This window comes from Podarcis cretensis (assembly GCF_951804945.1).
Source record: "Podarcis cretensis genome assembly, chromosome: 14".
In the NCBI taxonomy this organism is placed as follows: domain Eukaryota; kingdom Metazoa; phylum Chordata; class Lepidosauria; order Squamata; family Lacertidae; genus Podarcis; species Podarcis cretensis.
Window position 1 is genome coordinate 42402161 of NC_137183.1, and position 16525 is coordinate 42418685.

The 16525-nt window shown below is 45.1% G+C and overlaps 2 protein-coding genes across 2 annotated transcripts in view; one reads left to right on the forward strand and one right to left on the reverse strand.

Annotated features, from left to right (window-relative positions):
* Positions 1-193: 193 nt before the first annotated feature.
* LOC307203290 (ERI1 exoribonuclease 2-like) lies at positions 194-9151 on the reverse strand. The gene is made up of 9 exons (XM_079954021.1): positions 9072-9151; positions 6485-6844; positions 5764-5834; positions 5594-5677; positions 3600-3727; positions 3268-3412; positions 2727-2827; positions 1287-1368; positions 194-333 (listed from the first exon to the last, which is right to left on the reverse strand). The coding sequence occupies exons 2-9, from the start codon at positions 6505-6507 to the stop codon at positions 224-226; spliced, it is 744 nt and encodes a 247-aa protein (XP_079810147.1). The 5' UTR covers positions 6508-6844; positions 9072-9151; the 3' UTR covers positions 194-223.
* Positions 9112-16525, forward strand: part of REXO5 (RNA exonuclease 5) — a gene marked incomplete at its 5' end in the record, with an annotated part of 28586 nt that continues 21172 nt past the window's right edge. Inside the window, 3 exons of the mRNA XM_079953774.1 lie at positions 9112-9252; positions 10199-10320; positions 13472-13598. Of these exons, the coding sequence (XP_079809900.1) occupies positions 9112-9252; positions 10199-10320; positions 13472-13598 (390 nt within the window). The remainder of the gene's footprint in view (positions 9253-10198; positions 10321-13471; positions 13599-16525) is intronic.

Genomic DNA, 16525 nt, shown 5'->3' on the forward strand with positions numbered 1-16525 from the left:
GCTTCCCAAAGGACTTCCTTCAGTAGGTTTCGGAGACAAAAATCTGGCAATGGAATTCTTCGCAGGAGGTGCCTAAAGAATCCATAAACAAATAAGATATTGTGGGAACCGCAGGAAAGAGATGTCAACAGCCAAGTGAGAAAATGTGCCTCGGAATCCTCCAGGAAGAAGATCAAGTTCAAAGTTGTTTCAGCAAACTCTTACTGTCTTCTTGGCACATATGTCAAGAAGAAAAGCCACTGACCTTATCCAAAGATTTAGTGATTTTCATCACACACCCATCGCAGATCATCTTCCATGCAAGGCGGGCAGTATTCCGGGAATCATCCAGCCCTTGGGAAAAAGAGATATGGTGCTGTTGTTGACCAAGTCAGGCAAGTTAACTATTCTGTACTCACACAACCCTTTCTCACTGCTTAACAAAAGAACCTGTAGGGATACAGCTATGCACAAAGCACCCTTGTATAAGAAGACCCTAGTATAAGTATAAAATTTGGTGATCTACACATGGCAGGTAGTAAGTCCAGGGACAATCAAGTTCCACTCCCTGCTTGGTCCTGAAGTGCACTAAGTGACTGAGTCACTCTGCCTCCCAGTCCGGTCCAGCCCACCCCACCGGGTTGCTGCAAGGATAAAAACAGAAGGAGGTAGGGAACAGTAGGTACTGTCCTGAACTTGTGTGTGTGTGTGTGTGTGTGTGTGTGTGTGTGTGTTTAATACTATTTTATTAATTTTTACAGTAACAAAAATCACATAAAAATAACTATACTATGTCTACAATCCATAACAACTTCCAAACATGCGATTTCTAAAATCCCTTGACTTCCCTCCACTCCCCTTCTTGGTTCTTTTGTTTTACATTTGTTCGTGCACATCCATAATATCTTAAATTCACAATAATTTTTAGTTTTATACATTATTCATCATATTACAAGTGTTTTTCAAAATTCTGCTAATGTATGATATTGTACACAATGCTTTGGAAATATGCAATAAATATTTTTCACTTTTTCAAATTATTGCCCTGAACTTTTTTCAAATAATTTAATAAATTGTCCTGAACTTTTTGAAAGAAGGGTGAAACAAAAGTGGAATAAAACTCATTTAAAAGGATAAGAAAAACCAGCATTCTTGGTTTTAGAGCATGTCATTATTGAACAGTTTGGGTTATATTCGATGGAGTTTGTCTCAGTTTCGGCAGAGCTTGGAACAAGCCTAAGAACTTGCTACTGATAACTAGAAATATTTCCATACATACACACATACACACTTAAAAATTCACTCACCAGAATGCTCCCGTCCTGCAAATATGATCCCCACATCCTGCAAAGCACCGTTTAGCCCACGTGGCTTCCGACAGTAGAAGAGCTAAGAGGAAATAAAGGTAAAGACATGAGCTGCTGTGCTCTGTTCAATTCGAATCATGGTGGGTGTTCATAGGTGCAGCACAAAATTTAGTTCTTCATATACGCCTTTCTTTAGCACTGGTGTGGGAAGCCTGTGACCCTCTAAACATTGCTGAACTACACCTCCCATAATCCCTGACTATTGGCCATGCTCGCTGGGGCTGATGGAAGTTAGGAGTTCCACAACATTTAGAGGGCCAAAGGTTCTTTGCTTTAGCAAGTCAAAGAACTGAAAACACTCCCATCAGTGCTCTGATTACTAAATATTCAGGAGCAATCATAAAATGAATCTGTATTAAGTGATATCTATCATTTTTAAAATAATGAATATACTACATTTATAAATGCAATAAGCGTATAGACACTTAAAAACTTTAAGATAAGCTACCGCAGAGAGATGACCCAGAGTCACCCATGGGGCCGAGTTTGGGATTTTCTTAACGAACTAGTTTGGGTCAGGGGGTGGCTTATTGTTGTACATTGTTTAAAATGTTTGTTTTCCTTCTGGGATTGTACCCTCAAGTGTGTTTTATAAGCTGGTCTCCGACCGTAATAAATTATCTATCTATCTATCTATCTATCTAATATACTACATAGATCATATCCTTCCTCCAAAAAAATAAATAAATCACTGTCCCATCTAACTTACAGGGCTGTCTACCACGAAACGCCCTATGACAAGGAATAGGAGACCAAAGGAGATAGGCAATGATGACCTCAGGTGACCTCAGACTATTCCCCCCTCCCTGCACACAGTGACTGCACTATGGAAGGCAGCCTGGTGACTTGTTATGCTTTTCAGGCATCTGGTTGGCTGCTGGGAATGGAATGCTGGACAACATGGGCCACTGTTCCGATCACAGCTCCTCCTGTGTTCTTATTGCAACATTATTCAATTATTTTATCCCCCCCCCAATGTATTTCTTTACTTTACTTCCTTAAAGGTGGGATATGGATAATATAATAAATAAATAATACAGACAGGACCAGAGATGGGTCATATACCTAGGAGGGCTATGTAAACATGTGATCTTTATGTCACCAGCGAAGGAAAACACTTAATAAATAAAAGAAAAGAAGAGAGATGGAAAGGAGTAAAACAGATGGGAGGTTTGAACTAACATGACAGTATTATAAGCAATGTGGAAATGCAGCAAAAGTTTATTTCATCTGGCCAATGATCTAGCTTGCGGAGATGCAGACAGGCTGCCAGTTACACCATGACCACGGCCATCCAAACAATAAGCAGCTCTCAGCTAGCAAAATTGGCCATTTCCACATTCCTTTCATGAATATTACACATACACAGTCTGATCTCACCTTGTAAGTTGCCCGGAGATCAATCCAGGAGTTTAAAACATCTGGTTTTCTCAGCTGCTTTCTTTTACACTCGTATTGCAAACACACACCCAGGTCCCAGTCTATAGAACAAACAAACTGTCATAAACCTTTCATGTTTTATGCTTTGTTATTGTTTCTAGCTTTCTTCCGTGTGGAATAGTAACTGTGTCTTATCAGACAGCCATTCCTCGCCGGGCTAGAAACATGAGGAATTAAAGTAGGAAAAGATACCTAGGGACTAAGTCCGCTCTATGGTGTGATCGTGAAATGCACACATAACTGCTGAGGAGTACGCAATCCACAACTGTGCATTGCACCCCCCAACTCAGAGTTTTGTATTTTATCCAAGAAAAACCTCATTTTTCTTTTGCTTTCTTAAACCAGTTTCTAGCACATGTTGCAAATACAGCCTTGAAAGATTTTTCAAAAGGAAGTGGAAAAGCAAAGTCAAGAGGGTCAAATCACTTCAAACCACTTTCAGTGTAAGAAATCAGATTTTTAAAAAGGTACTATGAATTACCTGACCATGTAACAAAAGCACATAATTTCCCTTCCGAAGAATGACCTGAACTGAAAACAATGTTTTTTTCCTTCTGCATTTTTTGAATCCATTTAGAAAACTGAGACAGGCATATATGAAGAGGGACGCCTTCATCAACTTGGTTCTTAATAGAAGAGAACAAGATACATTTAGTATTTTTGACAGTATCCAAGTGTTGCTTTACACTCAGCCTTAACACAATTCATTGTCAGGCATAGTGAAACAGGGTCAAGCTCAATGGTTTCAAAACCAACTGGAAACTATGAGCTTAGCTTGCAAATTGACTGCAACATGAAACAATAAAATTGTACCTGCTTTATGCCAGTTAGCTCAGTGCAAAATTCAGAGAGAATGGGATGTTCCTGAGGCTGCACGTACATGTGGAATTCAGATTCAATCTCTCCATTCAAGGTGTTTAATAGAACTGCTGGAAATTCAACTAAAGAAAGTACATTTTCATTCCAAATCAGGTTTATTTTAAAGAAATAGCATTCTTAAAAATGCAGTTTTACAGATGGAGTTGAAGAGTGCTGGGTCAAAGGTTTAAGGCCCCCCGCCCCCCAGTCATAAAATACATTGGGTCAGTTATATTTCCTTACCCTAACCTACCTCACAGGATTGTTGTGAGTATAAAACGGAGAGGGGATTATATAAATCTTTCTAAGCTCCTTTGAGAGAGGAAGAGATAAAAATGCAATTAATTGCCACCGTGCCCCGGGTTTAAACAAGCTAAACATTTCAGCATGTTTTAATACCACTGAAAAATCAATTCATATTTTTTAAGACAAGCTCATCTATTTGCTCCTAGGAATGCTTATAAGCCAAGATGTTTTGATCAATTGATCAATCAATCAATCAATCAATCAATCCCTAAGGTACTGCGTTTTGCCTAGTTTAAGAAGGGTGAGTTTTCTTAACAGAATGACAACCACCGAAATCACAGATTGGACTTTGACAAACTTAACTAGATTGATCTGTCCTGGAGCGAGAGGTGAGGGGGGGTTTGTTTTTGTATCTTCTTCTCTTTTTTGTAATTTTTATATATTGGAATTCAATAAAAATATGTTTATTTTTTTAAAAACACACACACACAGCATGGTAGTGTTTGGTACCATTTAAATTCCACTTGTTGGACAAAAATACATTGTCCTTTTCTCATTTGGACCTTCCTAGTGGAATTCCACAAGGTTCCATCTTGTTCCCTCTCCTTTTCAAAGTGTGTATTAAATCCTTGGATGAGGAATCGTCAATAGACTGAAGACATCTTCTCCTAAGCTCCATGCTCTTAGTTCTTTAGTAACCCCAATCCAATAAACTCTAATTTATAAGCAAAGAGTTTAACCAATCACAAGCTGCCTTGTTCTCTCAAGAAAGTGCTGTGCATTCAACTGGGGTGCATGGGTCACATTTCCCAGTACTATAGGGTTTGGGGAAGCCAGAGCATAGGACATGCTGAATCCTTCATGTTCAAAGAAGTCTCACTCATAAAGCTTTGAATTGTGGCCAATAGCAGCAATGGCCAGAGACTTCTTTGCATGAGCTGCTACATCTAAGGCAGTGGTTTTCAACCAGTGTTGTATAGCACCCTGGGGTGCCTTGAACGATGGTCAGGGGTGCCGTGGGCAACACTGGCCTCTGTCCCTCTTTCCTTCCCTCCCTCTTCTGATGCCCTCTTAACGTCTTTGACTCCCAAAATGCTTGCACACCTGTTTGTTGCAGCACAGCCCTGGCTACAGGCTCCCCAGGTAAATGGTACCTCTGGAGCTGGCCAGGGGGTAGTTCCCATGCCCCTATGGGGCAGTGTGAGGAGACACCTCTCTTTGGGGTGGGGGGGGGCAGCTCAGAGACCAGGGGTGGCAGCAGCAGCAGCTATCTGAAGGACTCCCAAGGAGAGGAGAGGGAAGAGGAGGCTGAGGGAACATTCCACAAGGGAGAGTGTTTGAAAAAGGTGAAAGGCTGCCAGCTCTGCAGGCAAGGGGTGACATAACTGGGCTCCTGAGCCCTACAACAGTGCCACAGAAAGGATGTAGTTGGTCAAGGGAGCCATAGACTCAAAAAGGTTGAAAACTTCTGATAGTAAGAGGTGTGCCCCAAATACCAGGGGCTGTTATGTTCCAGCACCCACCTCCAGTCATTCGTGTAACTTAAGTATCAAAATATGAATACTTTACATGTAGAGTTTGGGATAGGTAGGTTGGGAATTATACACAAATAAACTGCATGAGCAATGTTTTGATAGCTCCATTATTAATTTACCGATCACACAGAAGCAGTTCTCAAACAATATTACTAAATCTCCACTTACTGATTTCTTGAGTGTAACATTTTCTGCCTTCTTTCCAGCACGTAGACTCAAAATCAATAATTACTAAGTAGTCAAACAACTGCCCTACGGAATCAAGCAAGGATTGTGTTATTTGTGAGAGTAAAGACAGTAGTTTTTGCTTTGCAATTCAGACAGAGTACAGTACTCACTCAGTTTGGGTTTGCCATGATTCTGGCCACTGGGTGATGTTTTAGAAATTCTTCTAATAATGCCAAGCTGCCTACAAAAAAATAAATAATAAATAAATAATACAAACACATACTGAAAGAATTAATCTCTCAATAGCAGAACAGTATTTTGGGGGGTAACCAAGCGATCGAGATTCAGGCCTGAGGCTCCCAAATCCCTTGAGAAAAAGTGTGGAGAACAGTTGGGACAACTAGTAATGAAATGCAAGTGGCCCAGCCTGTAACCTATTTGCACGAAGCTCAAAAAAAATGGGATAAAAGGGGAGAGAACGGGGGCAAAATGGGGGTTTGTTCCAGACATCTGGCAGCATCTTTTCTTCTCACCAGCTCCCTCCAAACCCTTATTTTAAACACCCAAACCTTCCCAAGGGAAAAGAAACCCACAAGGCTTGTTAACCAGGGTGGTGCAGTGGTTAGAGCACCAGACTAGGACCTGGGAGAGCAGGGTTCGAATCCTCACTCAGCCATGGAGCTCCCTGGGTGACTGCCTCTGAACCTAACCAACCTCACAGGGTTGTTGGGTGGATTAAATGAATGGGAGGGGGCACGTGCGCTACCTAGAGCTCCTTGGATGAAAAGGCAGTGTATAAATGAACTTAATAATAATAATAATAATAATAACCCGAGAGCCCACTAGGGAAATGGAGGAAAAGAAGGATGCAGCGCCTGTTGTAGGCCTCACCTGGCCAACTTCTTCGTCGCCATGGTTACGGCCTCCCATCCCCCCGACGCTCCACGCTCCTCACTCCTCTCCGTTTCCGGCCTCCGTTTTGAACAGCCCGCGGATCCCGCCTCTTATCGATGCCGTCGACAAATCGGCTACTAGGGTCTGGTCCTTCTGACTTCCGGGGAGCTCTCCGTTCTTCTCCGGAGTCCCCGCTCGCGACTTCTCCAACAGCCTATGCGGCGCTCCGAGAGAGCGGGTGGGCGGGTGAGCAGCCTAGGCCGAAGGAAACGATTGCCGATCTGAAGCTTTTCCTCGATTGGGAGCTCCGCTCTGCACCCCGCGAAGGCGAACGGAGGAAGAAGGTGAGCATCTCTCCTGCTTAAACGACCGTCGTTCTTTGAAAGGCGTTTCTAAGTCCCCCCGGGGGGGGGGGGGGACGGGAAAAGCGGATATGCGGGGTTTGCCTTCAGAGGGCAGGAGGAGGAGGAGGAGGAATCCGGCCCCCCTCCACGGATAAACGCACATGGCTGCTGGTCTCCCAGCGGTCTACTCTGAGTAGTGCTAACATTGGCTCTATAACCTGCAGTCTTGAGTCTCCTCTCCATTATTGCACACGCTGTGGGTGTCCCTGCGCCTGCTCCATGCTATTTAGGCTGCCATGCACACCATATGCTTAATCCTGGGAGCTGTAGTTTGTTATGGGTGCTTGGAATTGCAGACTACGGTTCCCAGGATTTGGGGAGGGGGAATGTGTTTCAATTGTATGGTGTGTATTACAGCCTTTTCACGACACAACATTTGTTTCCTCCCTTTATTATTATGATGCATGTCATACCCTCGCAACATTTCTCCGATGAAAATAGGGACCTCCCGTTCCATAATGATAATTTTAGTATTTATACCCCACACATCTTATTGGGTTGCTCCAGCCACTCCCTATACAGGATGGCTTTCAGATGGTTTGGGGGTTGGGTGACTCTATACCCTCCAACATTTCTCCAATGAAAATAGGGACACCCTAAGGAAAAGCGGGACATTCCAGGATCAAATCAGAAATCAGGACTTCTCTAAATCAGGGGTGCCCCTGGAAAATAGAGACACTTGGAGGGTCTGGCATGTTGCTATGTGCTTGGCTCCACTAGAAGTATGCTTGTTCTATAATGGCTTCCCCTTCAGTTGTGGATTGGATCTAGAATAACATGACAATCCTAACCATGTCTACTCAGAAGTGTGTCCTGTTCAAGTCAGTGGGGTTTCCTCCCAGGTATGTGAGAGATTTTGTCCTGCTGAAATCATTGGTAGATTATTCATGATTTACTTTTAAGTGCCATTGTTAATTTGGGTGTTCTCAAAGGGGAGGGCCTGCAACAGCAGTGGGGGGTGCTTCTGTTTCTAGGGCACCCCATTTCATTGCCCCTTATTAAAGGCAATGGAGAAATTGAAGACACCAAACTCCCCACTGCTTTCAGTGTGGTATAGGTTGCAATCATTGGCACACCTCCTAGAGAGTAAGCCCAATTAAGTTCAGCAGCACTTCTGAGTGCACAAACGTAAAACATAGAACAAACATATTCTGTCTTGTGACTATAAATAGCTTAGCTGGTTAGAACCATTGTGTAAATGCTCCCGGTTATTATTATTTATTAAATTTGAATGCAGCCCTCCATGCATAGATCTCAAGGCAGCTCACAACACAAAAATACAAGATAAGAAAACACACACACAAAACAAGAGAACGAAAACAAAACAGTAGCCCCTACTCCCTCCCACAACACAGTTGTACCATGCTGAAACCCATTTCAAACGTGGCAGAACATTGCCCTGGTTTCCTCCCAAAACACAAACAGAGGGTCATACTTGTAAATAAGAAAGATATCTTTATTCAGATGGCTAGAAGTACAGGCTCAGCAGCTGACACAGGGCTCAGGAGTTCAAGAGCAGGGCAAGAAGTTCAGAACTGGACAGAAGCAACGAAGATGTCACAACAAGTTTTCCCACCAAGCCTTTAAAGCTGAGACGTGGTGTGTTCACTCAGGAGACTCTCTTGCCTTGTGGGGATGTTGAGATTGCGAGTGTGCTCTCTGGTGGGGTAGATGGGTCTGCTTCCATCTGTGAAGGCAGCTCCTGAGTCCAGATGACAAGCACCTTCCTGATCAGTTGCCACTTCCTGTCAGCCACAACCCCCTCGGCAGATCAAAACCCTATCCAGTGGTTGCCAAACTCAGCCCTCCAGATGTTTTGGGACTACAACTCCCATCATCCCTAGCTAACAGAACCAGATGTAGTCCCAAAACATCTGGAGGGTCGAATTTGGCCACCACTGCTATGCAACCTCCACTGAGGCTTTCTGCTCCACATGTGGGTCGGAGGGGAGAGCTCCCATCCCTGCTTCCTCTTCCAAAGCAACTGTAGTTGAGTGAAAAGAGGAGATTTGCCTGCCTCCAACCCAGGTTCCCACAATCCACCCCACCACCCCATTTCCTCCTCTTCTGTCTGTGCCTGCCAAGGGATGCCAAATTGTGTTTTGGGGTTTGTTATGTTTTGTTCAACTTAAATCTGTTTCCAGCTATTTTATTTCCTGATTCGTCTTTTTGGCAGATACAACACACACACCCCAAGAAAAAAACGCCAACCCCATACTGATGGACAAAATGGATACAGCAACCCATGTCATGAAAAAGAAATGGCCCTGTGAAGATAATGAAAAGACTGAGAAGGTTAAAAAGAGAAGGAAGGTTGATGAAAGTGATGTTTGCCAAAACCAGCAGAAAGCTAAAAGTGATGTAAGTGTTCCTGCTATTGCAGGAGATCTGCTCTCAGTTCTGTGGATCTCAGCAATCTCAGCAAAAAGTAACAATAAGTTGTGTACTAGAGTAGACCCATTGGAAATAATGACCCTACGTTAGTCACACCTATTAATTTCAGTGGGTTAACTCTGAATAGGACTAGCACTGGATACAACCCAGTGCTTTTTTAACAGCTTTGACTGTTCCCTGGCTACAGCCATTTCTGGACCATAGTAGCCTGACCACAGTTTTCAGGGTGCTGGTCACCTCCATATTGGATTAATACAATGCACTCTTTGCAGGGCTTCCCCTGAAGTTGTCCCGGAAACTGCAGCTAGTACAAAATGCAGCAGCCTGAATGCTCACTGGAGCAAAATCCAGGAGAGCCAGACTTGATCAGAAGTGGTCATCATCTAAAGACAGATCACCTCCAGGCCATGTTTGTGTGAAGCCAGTGTGCTCCTCCCTGAATTCTGCAAAAGTAAACTCAAGCTTCTGGCCCTCATGAAATCAAGACAAGATTAAAAGCACTTTGTGGGTCAAGTTTTAAAATATTGTAAACCGAAAGGTAGGAAAGCAGGCAGCCAAGTTCCTCCACCATTTCTAACCCTGCAAGGTCGTTTTTTGAGAGGATGACTCATGTGTTTTTTCACAGTCAGGGTTGTTAACTTCCCAGCGGAGGATTTTTGCAAATGGCACATCCAACTGCAGTCGCTTGGCATTTGCTGTGTTTATGTAAATAGCTTCCAAGTGATGTCAAGTTATGCATAATCAAAATACTGTATGCTCACTCTGTCTTCCCTGCTCGCTCATTTATTTTCTCTGTGCCCTTTTTGTAAGAGACGAGTCGTCCCCTTCTGGAATTCATTCAGTGGCAGCTCAGACACTTCAACGCTTTCTGTCTTTGTAAACAATCCTGATTCGGTTCTCTCTTTCTTTTCAGGAGAAGCAGCCCCGCTTGTCTGCCAAAGTGTTTGGAGAAGACTCTGAAATCAGCTATGACCAACTGTACAGATTCCTCAAGTATTCTGCTTTGGGGAAGCGCCACGATGCAACTCATCCCAGGTAGTCACTTGTCCCCTTCCAGGTGTTGATGCTCCCATGCTCTCATTGAGGTTGAGAGCTGGAGCTGGAGTCCAGCAACATCCTGGAGGACTGAAGGCTGCCTATCCCTGCTATATGTTCAGTCTAGGAGTCCATCCTACATGCTCCAACAGGAATAGATCTCACTATAGACCATCACCTAATGCCATTCTCATCTGCTCTGATGAGCTGTGAGCCATGCACCTTTGACGCTTCCATTAGCCTGTGTCAAGTTTCTGGCACTGACATAGATCACATCAGCACCATGCATTTAAAACACATGGCTTCCTCCAAAGAATCATGGGAACTGTAGTTTGCTCCCCGCAGAACTGCAATTGCCAGCATACACAGTTGCCAGGGATCTTTGGGGGAAGTAATGTATTTTCATTGCGTATTGTAGATGTGAATTTAGTTCAGGGAAGGCTTCAGTTCAGATCCACTCCTGGCTACATCAGAACCCCAGGATGGCCCAGCAGGATCAGGCCCATCTAGTCCAGTAGGAATATTGATTTCCCTTGTTTAGTTGAACAGATGGATTGATTTGCTTGATTTATTATAGTTTCGTTCAAGAATCCCAAAGAGGATTACAAACAATAAATAATAAGAACATGGTTGAACATAATAAATGCAGTATAAATCATATGGGATAATTAATGGCCTTGTGGAGAAAGTAGCAAAATTTCTGAGAGATGCCACATCACTATAAGACTCATAGAATCATAGAGCTGGAAGAGACCACAAGGGCCATCGAGTCCAACCCCCTGCCAAGCAGGAAACACCATCAGAGCACTCCTGACATATGGTTGTCAAGCCTCTGCTTAAAGACCTCCAAAGAAGGAGAATCCACCACACTCCTTGGCAGCAAATTCCACTGTCAAACAGCTCTTACTGTCAGGAAGTTCTTCCTAATGTTTAGGTGGAATCTTCTTTCTTGTAGTTTGGATCCATTGCTCCGTGTCCACTTCTCTGGAGCAGCAGAAAACAACCTTTCTCCCTCCTCTATGTGACATCCTTTTATATATTTGAACATGGCTATCATATCACCCCTTAACCTCCTCTTCTCCAGGCTAAACATGCCCAGCTCCCTTAGCCGTTCCTCATAAGGCATTGTTTCCAGGCCTTTGACCATTTTGGTTGCCCTCCTCTGGATACGTTCCAGTTTGTCAGTGTCCTTCTTGAACTATGGTGCCCAGAACTGGACACAGTACTCCAGGTGAGGTCTGACCAGAGCAGAATACAGTGGCACTATTACTTCCCTTGATCTAGATGCTATGCTCCTATTGATGCAGCCCAGAATTGCATTGGCTTTTTTAGCTGCCACGTCACACTGTTGGCTCATGTCAAGTTTGTGGTCAACCAAGACTCCTAGATCCTTTTCACATGTACTGCTCTCAAGCCAGGTGTCACCCATCTTGTATTTGTGCCTCTCATTTTTTTTGCCCAAGTGCAATACTTTACATTTCTCCCTGTTAAAATTCATCTTGTTTGTTTTGGCCCAGTTCTCTAATCTGTCAAGGTCGTTTTGAAGTGTGATCCTGTCCTCTGGGGTGTTAGCCACCCCTCCCAGTTTGGTGTCATCTGCAAATTTGATCAGGATGCCCTTGAGTCCAGCATCCAAGTCGTTGATAAAGATGTTGAATAAGACCGGGCCCAAGACACAAGAGGCACTTTTTAACCTTAGTTTTATCTTAAAGCATCTCCTTCTATGAACAGATGCCAATTTTACGCTTTGGCTAAAATACTTCTGCATCCTGTGGATGCCAGTAAGTGAGATTGATGGAGAACATCACAAATGCAGCGTGAATCATCTAGAGCAAGTAACAAATCATAAGTGAAACAATTGCAGTCTATAAAACACTGTTAACAAAGCAGCAACTAAAAAATAAGCTGGACGCCACAATTAAAGCAAAAGTCGTGTAATGCGATCAACAAATCAGTACAGCATTTATAAACTAGGAAGCAGCAGACAAACACCATGTCCCGGACTGCTTTTCCAAATTCCTTGCCTTTCAAAAGCAGCTTTGCTATGCGCTGTTGGGAGGCTATATTGTGAGGGATGTGGTCAGGAGTCCTGGGGGCCTGGTAGAGTTACCTGGGGGCCGCATCCAGCACCTGAGATTCCCCAGCACTGCTGCAGGCCTTCGCTGCTCTGAATGAACATTCTCCTTCCTCCTTAACCATGCTCAAGAGGGACAAAGCATGCAGAAAGTTCCTGGTTCAGTTTTTGGCATTGCCTTAAAAAAAAAAAGGCTCACACAGCAGGTGATAGGAAGATCTCTTTGACTGAGAACTGGAGAACATGTGCCAATCAAAGTAAAGGGCGTTGGACTAAAGAGGCATAAAGAGCATTTACATTCCGGCGCCCGGACACTGAGGTCCAGCGCCGAGGGCCTTCTGGCGGTTCCCTCGCTGCGAGAAGCCAAGTTACAGGGAACCAGGCAGAGGGCCTTCTCGGTAGTGGCACCCACCCTGTGGAACGCCCTCCCACCAGATGTCAAAGAGAAAAATAACTACCAAACTTTTAGAAGACATCTGAAGGTAGCCCTGTTTAGGGAAGCTTTTAATGTTTAATAGGTTATTGTATTTTAGTGTTTTGTTGGAAGCCGCCCAGAGTGGCTGGGGAAACCCAGCCAGATGGGCGGGGTATAAATAATAAATTGTTGTTGTTGTTGTTATCTTTCTGTGTCCCAGCGCTGCATCAACAACATTGACCAGCACTGGAAACCAGGTCCTTGTCCCTAAAATACCCATGACCAAGGAATCTGCCTTATACTGAAACAGAACGCAAGAAGGGCCAGCGGGGTCAGGCCAATGGCCCATCTAGTCCAGTCTCCTGTTGTCACATTGGCCAACCAGATGCCTATGGGAAGCCCACTAGCAGACCACGATCACAGGACGACTGGTCTAGCAAGCTCAGTATTGTCTACACTGACTCTCCAGGGTTTCAGACAGGACCTAGAGATGCCTGGGGATTTGAACCCGGGACCTTCTGCATGCAAAGCAGAAGCTCTGCCGCTGAGCTACAGACCTTGCCCCCCCCCATTACTGTGCTTTGTCGCCCCCCACCTAGAGAAAGGCAGGAGGCTCACCGGAGTGGTAATGTCTTTCCCTCTCCCCCTGCTTTGTGGTGCAGCTGGTGCCGTGTTCATCACCGGAGGCGTCTGGCTGGCGTAGTGGTGGTGGTCCTGTGGGACGTCGGTCAGCTCCACTTCGACCGCTTCTACCTGCAGTTCAAGCATCTCCGAAAGATATTCAGACATGTAAGTTCACCAGCCGTAATCCCTGAGGCATCTGGGCAAGCTCCTATAATCGGGACAGAGCTCCTATAATCAGTTCCAGAGGGCAGCAAACTAGGGATGGCAAACCTCAGTTCTCTGGGCCAAATGTGCCTCCCCCCCCCCCCCGCCCTTGATCTTTCTGTTTGGCTCCTGGACATGTCCCTTATCAGCTTTGCTTTGTATTGTTTTTGCCTGGCTGGAATGAATCCTTTCATCTCCATCCGTCCATATTGCACACCCAGATAGAGGATAGAGAGGGGGAGGTGCATATGTTTCAGTTTGTGTAAAATTCACATCCATTGCACCACCCACTTTTCCCTCTGGCTCTGCCCCCTCAACCCCCCAGAAGTCAGTTGAGAAGGGAGAGTTACCTTCAGGCCAGAGAAACTTCCCCACCTCTGCTGCGAACCCTTTTCCAGGCTGGCAGGTTTCGTTGCCTGATTTGCAGGAATGAAATAAAGCGACAAAATGGATGTGCTATTCTCCCTTGCTCTCCCCACTCTCCAGCCACAATCTGTGGCCGCTCAAGAAGGCACCAGATATTATTATTATTATTATTATTATTATTATTATTATTTTAACTTGTGCCCCGCCCATCTGACTGGGTTACCCCAGCCACTCTTGGTGGCTTCCAACGTATATAAAAACATAATTAAACATTAAAAGTCTTCCCTATGCACTCTCCTCAAGAACTTCGTCTCCCAAGTCTTGGCACACAGGGCTCCAAAACCTAGCTGCGAATATGCGTTCGCGTGATGTGCTTTTCTTAACACAAATGGTACGTTCTGTCTTTTGAAAGAGACAACTGTTTTCCACGCAAAATAGAGTCTGCTTTAATGTGCTCAGTTTCTTTTCTTTTCTTTTTCTTTTTGGTTTTCCTTACAAGTCTCCTCTGAACAGGATGCTTTGAATGAGTAAACTTTGCCCAAGTTTGTTGGGGTTTTTTTAAGCGGTGGGTGGATGGGGGGGGGAGCTTTCCAGTGGCAAGGAAACACATGTCTTTAATTGAGAGCAAATTCAAGACTTTCCAGGAATATGCAGCCGCCAGTCCTTGCCAGCGAGACAACGACTGAGCTTTCTCTGGCTCCTGCCTGGAAGTCGAGGTCATTAATACGATAACGACACAAAAGAGGCCCGTTTTAGTCACTCCCATTTCCCTGAAAATGTTATTTGTCCCCCTGTGCAGTCCTCCCCACCGTTAAAGCAACAATTTCGGACTCAAGAGTGAGGCAGTTTAAAAATGGCTGTATGCTAGTGTGTTTGGACTATACTAGACTATGACCTGGGAGATGAGTATTCAGAAAGACGGTGGTTCTATCACCACTGTTGGAGGGAGTATATTTTTGAATACCACTGACTGGTAATCAGTCACAAGCAAGGGCTGTCGCTCTTGGGTCCTGCTTTCAGGATTCCCATGGGCATCTAGTTGGCAACTGTGAGGGCAGGATGCTAAGCTAGCTGGACCAGAGCTTGGCCAGAGCTCTTCTTACGAGACCAGGTTTCAAATCCTTACTTAGCCAGAGAGCTCACCGGGTCAGCCTAACCTACCTCACATGGTTTCTGTGAGGAATAAAAAAGGGAGGGGAGGCAAACCCTGAAGGGGGAAGTAGAATGGAGTATCCTAGAATTGGGCCCGGCTGGTCGTCTGGAGCGCTGAAAAAAGCAGCCCTCGGCACTGCAACATTTTGTTGCAGACCCCGCTTGTTTTCTGCCTATTAATAGGGGTCTGTTTATGCAGTGCATCTGTTGCATGTGCGTTTGGAAAGTGTTTGGGCGCTTCAGCTAGCGCGGAGGTGAAACTTAAAAAGACAAAAGACCAGTATCAGTCAGTGGACCTCTGTCACGGGGAGAAGGGGAATCACTTGAATCATTTGCTCGATGTTTTGATGAATTAAAAATCCTTCCAAATGACACGTACGTTCAACATAAGAAGAGCCCTGTTCAGTTAGGCTAAAACTCTCAAGGGCTGTCGCATGGAAGAGGGAGCAAGCTTGATTTCTCCTGCTCCGGAGGGAGGGACCCGAACTGATGGCTTCAAGTCAGTGGCGTAGCGTGGGTTATCAGCACCCGGGCAAGGCAAGTAATTTGCGCCCCCTAACCCATGGATTTGCGCCCCCTAACCCGTGGATTTGCGCCCCCTAATCCGTGGATTTCCCTAACCCCCAGATGTTGCGCCCGGTGCGGCCGGCCCCCCCTGCACCCCCCACGCTACGCCACTGCTTCAAGTTATCAGAAAGGAAATTCGGACTAAATATCAGGAAGAACTTCTGGACAGTAAGAACTGTTGGACAGTGGAACAGACTCCCTGGGAAGGTTGTGGACTCTCCTTCCTTGGGGGTTTTTAAGCAGAGGTTGGATGGCCATCTGTGATGGATGCTTGAGTTGAGGTTGCTGCATTGCAGGGGGTTAGACTAGATGACCCTTCCAACTCTACAATTCTGTGATTCTAGTCTAGCATGCTGTTCTCGCAGCAGCCAACCAGACGTCCATCAGAAGCCTGCAATCAGGACCTGGGTACTACTGCATGTTTGATCAAAAGGGAAATCCTGTAATTTTTCAGCTTTGGACTTTCCTGGTTAGGCGTCCACTTATTTCTATCTAGGCTCTGTTATTTCCAGAACTATCAACCTCGGAAGTTTTGGACTTGGGCCATTGTCTTGAAATCTGAGTGGAGGGTAAATCTACCACACCGCTTTCCTTAGTCTGTGGAACCCCCTAAGACATGGGTAGGCAAACTAAGGCTTGCGGGCCAGATCAGGCCCAATTGCCTTCTGGATCTGGCCCGCGGATGGTCCAGGAATCACCGCGTGGATCACCAGCACATGGGTTCTTTCCTTCTCCCTCACACGGCGGCGCCGGCGCCTCCTCCCTCCCTCTTTCTGGCTTCTCCCTGCCCTGCCTAGAGGAGG

Bases quoted from the DNA above. Each gene is read 5' to 3' on its own strand.
- LOC307203290 (XM_079954021.1), bottom strand. From the start codon at position 6,507: ATGGCGACGAAGAAGTTGGCCAG. The intron at 3,728-5,593 runs GTAAGTGGAGAT...TACTTTCTTTAG, and splicing joins ATGTTACACTCAAGAAATCA to TTGAATTTCCAGCAGTTCTA. The intron at 1,369-2,726 runs GTGAGATCAGAC...ATTTCCTCTTAG, and splicing joins ATCTCCGGGCAACTTACAAG to CTCTTCTACTGTCGGAAGCC.